General features: G+C 31.7%; 1 protein-coding gene across 2 annotated transcripts in view; it reads left to right on the top strand.

Annotated features, from left to right (window-relative positions):
• Positions 1-5,000, top strand: part of LOC137642736 (C-type lectin domain family 7 member A-like) — a 13,579-nt gene that overhangs the window by 2,791 nt on the left and 5,788 nt on the right. The window contains exons 4-5 of one of the 2 annotated variants that reach the window (XM_068375567.1): positions 3,001-3,171; positions 4,490-4,732. In XM_068375567.1, the coding sequence (XP_068231668.1) occupies positions 3,001-3,171; positions 4,490-4,732 (414 nt within the window). Of the gene's footprint in view, positions 1-3,000; positions 3,172-3,243; positions 3,368-4,489; positions 4,733-5,000 lie in introns of those variants that run through there. The other variant, XM_068375568.1, reaches the window with a different exon arrangement.

Below are 5,000 nucleotides of genomic sequence, written 5' to 3'. Positions count from 1 at the left end.
ACAAAGGCATGGGTCGATGGGAGAGGCAACAAAATATCCTTATTTATCCCAGAATTGATAAATAAATGAAATAGAATAAGGGGAGATAAAAGAATAGAACATCAATCAAAGATGTTGGAAGGTTACAAATCCGGGGTGAAAAAAAGGGTTTTTTTTTATTACATTCATTAATATAAGGATATTCATTATCTTCGTGGTAGCTACGGAAAGCATAAATAAGTTTAAAATTATTATTATTATTATTATTATTATTATTATTATTATTATTATTATTATTATTGTTGTTGTTGTTGTTGTTGTTGTTGTTGTTGTTGTTGTTGTTGTTGTTGTTGTTGTTGTTGCTACTAGCTAAGCTACAACCCTAGTTTGAAAAGCAAGATGCTATAAGCCTAAGGGCTCCAACAAGGAAAAATAGCCCAGTGAGGAAAGGAAATAAGGAAATAAATAAACGATATAAGAAGTAATGAACAATTAAAACAAAATATTTCAAAAGCATTAACATCATTAAAACAGATATTTCATATTTCAACTATAAAAGGACTTATGTCAGCCTGCTCAACATAAAAACATTTGCTACAAGTTTGAACTTTTGAAGTTCTACTAATTCAACTACTCGATTCGGAAGATCATTCCACAACTTGGTCACAGCTGGAATAAAACTTCTAGAATACTGTGTAGTATTGAGCCTCATGATGGAGAAGGTCTGACTAAGATCAGTGCTTTAGCAATCGATGCATCATCCAAGGATGATGGTAAATCTATTTATGCCCCTATTTTCGAAGGTACTTCAAGTTAAAAAGAAAACGAAGGATTGCAATAGGTGGGAAAACATATAATATAAAGTCCCATTATGTTTATGTATATCTGAAAAAAAAAATTAAGCCAAACACTTAGATAAATTAGAGAAATACAAGAATAGCTATGATGCTATATAGTCAAAATGAAAAGCATTTCATAAATTGTGTGGTCTAAAAAAAAAAAAAAAAAAAAAAAAAAAAAAAAAAAAAAACACACACACATTGTAAATCTTGTTCCAAACTGCATATTATTATATGACTTACTAGAAATTCAAACAGTCAAAAGAATCGTTGTTTCGATCCCTATTGAAAATGAAAACAACTCGAGACAAATAGCAGATCTTGCAATTGCATTAATTTCATCAGATCAGTCAACACTCGCATCACTTTTCCGTACAACTCAGTATGCATAATGAGCAAAGATATCACAGGTGCAAGTTAATACATTCATATTCCAGCTGTGATCTTAGTCAGACCTTCTCCATCATGAGGCTCAATACTACACAGTACTCTAGAAGGTTTATTCCAGCTGTGACCAAGTTGTGAATGATCTTCCTAATCGTGGACTTGAATCGGTAGAAGTTCAAAAGTGCAAATTTGCAGCAAATGTTTTAATGTTGAACAGGCTGACATAAGTCTTTTTATAGTTTATATATGAAAGATCTGTTTATGTTGTTACTGTTCTTAAAGTATTTCATCTTAAATAGTCATAACTTCCTCATAAAGTTTGTTTATTTCCTTATTTCCTTTCCTCACTGGGCTATTTTTCCTTGTTGGAGTCCTTGGGCTTATAGTATCCTGGTTTTCCAACTAGGGTTGTAGCTTAGATAATAATAACAACAACAACAACAACAACAACAACAATAATAATAATAATAATAATAATAATAATAATAATAATAATAATAATAATAATAATAATAAAAAGTTCAGCCATGGTCTTGTTACGTTAATAGAAATATACTGTATAAGTTTCCATGGTAGGGCAGACTCGCCACTGAAATCAGCTCCGTTTGTGAACGGTAAAAATAAAACTTAACATTTTCACTTTCAAAAATATTTCTCAACTACAGCAATAATTTATATTTTCACTTGCTTTCTAAATTACATTCTTCGAAAATGTTGAGGGAGTAGTTTTTTTCATGATATTGTGACCTTTGAAATTAATTTTATAATAGCTTTAGTCTAATTTTTTCTTGAACAGAGCTTTTGAGTATATTGGATTTTTTATCTGTCGAACTTTTACTACTGTCTTTAAATTTTTCATATTTGTATATAAAAGGTACTTCAATTAATGAAAAAATCGCATATTTCATAATAGCTTTAGTTTGGTTCTTTTTTAACTGAAATTTTGAACGAATTGCATTTTTTAATTGACGATTTTTTACTACTGAGTGTCTCTACATTTTTCATATTTGTAAAGAAAAGGTATTTCAATTAATGAAAAGATCGCATATTTCACAAAAGCTTTAGTTAAATTCTTTTTTTAACTGAAATTTTAAACGTATTGTATTTTTTAATTGTGGAATTTTTACTAGTGAGTGTCTAAATTTTTCATATGTCTAAATAAAACGTCCTTCAATTAGTGAAAAGATCACATATTTCATATTAGCTTTAGTGGGAGTCTTTCTTGAACAGAAATTTTGAGTATATTGCATTTTCTACTTGTTGAATTTTTAGTACTGTCTCTAAATTTTTCATATTTGTAAAGAAAATGTATTTCAATTAATGAAAAGATCGCATATTTCATAATAGCTTTAGTTGCATTCTCTTTTTGAACAGATTTTGAACGTATTGCATTTTTTAATTGTCGAATTTTTACTATTGAGTGTCTAAATTTTTCATATATCTAAATAAAACGTCCTTCAATTAATGAAAAGATCACATATTTCATATTAGCTTTAGTGGGATTCTTTCTTGAACAGAAATTTTGAGTATACTGCATTTTCTAATTGTTGAATTTTTACTACTGTCTCTAAATTTTTAATATTTGTAAAGAAAATGTACTTTAATTCATTTAAAATCACAAAAATCTACATAAATAACAAAAAGTTACAAATCTCCACGTTAATTGATAGACTGCAAGAATCAAGAACCATTGCTTTCAAGAATCCAGTCTTCCATGCTCTTCCTAAAAATCCCGAGGCGGCAGTAACCCTTTATTCCCAGATTAATTTTATTCTTTATTTCATTTACCAACCAGGATGCACAGGCGTCTTCGAAGAGGTCGGAAACCATTGTATTTTCGTAGACAAAGATCTCTCTGGGACCTGGCAGGACATGAGGGATGTCTGCCACGTCCTTGGGGGAGATCTAGTAAACCTACAGGATGCAAATTTTTTGGCAGATATCAAAGATTATCTATATGGTTTTGGTGAGTAGTTTCATCATCAGATCACTCTCTCTCTCTCTCTCTCTCTCTCTCTCTCTCTCTCTCTCTCTCTCTCTCTCTCTCTCTCTCTCTCTCTCGCAAGACATGAGGGATGTCTGCCACGTCCTTGGGGGAGATCTAGTAAACCTACAGGATGCAAATTTTTTGGCAGATATCAAAGATTACTTATATATTTATGGTGAGTATTTTCATTCTCTCTCTCTCTCTCTCTCTCTCTCTCTCTCTCTCTCTCTCTCTCTCTCTCTCTCTCTCTCTCTCTCTCTCTCTCTCTCTCTCTCTCATTTTAGGCCTTTTGTTCTGGGAATGAATATAGTTATTTTTTTTATCAATTGTAGATACTAAATAGCTCTTTTCAATTGCAATATTTCGTTCATTTCTAGCAATTATTGTGATGATTTCTAAAAGTTGAATGACATGACCTTTTATCCTATTTGCTTGAGAAGTGCTACATATACTTCGTGACCCTTCTTCGGGAATACATTGAGCTTTTGATCTGCACTTTAGTTCAAAGGTTATGGTGATGAAAATCTCACACAAAAATATTTGAAATATTTGTAAATTCTGAAAACATTCAACAAAAATTGTGAAATGTAAACTTTCGATTCTTTGAAATATAAATACGAAAATTTAATATAATCTTTATAAAACATATATGATTTCTTAAATGCTTAACATAATTTAGTGAAGCTCCGGGATCCATCCTTTGTTCCCAGAACGATATTGGTTCCTCCGGAACGCCATCTCTTGTTCAAAAACTCAATGTACATATTCTTATCCAATCAAAAAAAAACCTTCAGTTACTATCTTTATCCAGGTCTTAAAATTCAAGTGTAACTGTTAAGGGCACTAATTTTGAATTCCATCTTTCTTACCTTTTGCCTACATTTCCCAACCCTTTTATTTAGCGAAATATATCTATGAGGTTTTCATTAAAAATCTCAAATGGTAAAACTATCATCCACGGTTACGATACAAACCAACAACCTAAATAGAACACTAAATAACTTGATTAGTGATATGTATGACGAACGAAACGATATAGATACAAATTCTAGGAACCTTCTAGAGGATAAATCAAACGTTCTTCAAACAAAATTGTTACCAGATAACCATGAAAAGAGGGAATGTCCGTCAACATTTGCTCTGCGAACAGGTAAACAGGTTGTATGAAAAGTTGGATATGGTATCACTTTTTGTTGCCATATCAGGTTTCGAATTCTCTCTTATTTGAACCCCACATCGAACCATTTTGATATGGCAATAAAAATACTCATGTTCTTGTTCCGATTCCCGCAAACAGGCCATACCGGCGTGACCTACTGGGTGGGAAGCAACGACCAGGTGACGGAGGGAGTCTGGCAGTGGATTAACGACCATTCGCAAGTGAAATTGGGAACGCCGCTTTGGGGCGACCTCTCCAGCAGGATACAAGAGCCGACAGGAGGGTCTGCGGAAAACTGCGGTGTACTTTTTCATGGAGATCACTATTTCATGCACGATACTTCCTGCAGCGTCAGTTACTCACTTATTTGCGAACAATACAGTAAGTTGTTAACAATTATTTTGATTACCGCTTACTAGGATACTCATAAAAATTTAAACACAATATATATATATATATATATATATATATATATATATATATATATATATATTATTCTCTAAAGGGCTAGATCAGGTGGATTGAAATTTAATAGAAGTGAACTAACTGGTAGGAGTTTTTAACACACACACACACACACACACACACACACATATATATATATATATATATATATATATATATATATATATATATACACACACACATA

The sequence above is a fragment of the Palaemon carinicauda genome, chromosome 6 (genome assembly GCF_036898095.1).
Source record: "Palaemon carinicauda isolate YSFRI2023 chromosome 6, ASM3689809v2, whole genome shotgun sequence".
Classification (NCBI taxonomy): Eukaryota; Metazoa; Arthropoda; class Malacostraca; order Decapoda; family Palaemonidae; genus Palaemon; species Palaemon carinicauda.
Note: the sequence above shows the minus strand (reverse complement) of the source record. Positions and strands in the feature narration are given on the sequence as shown.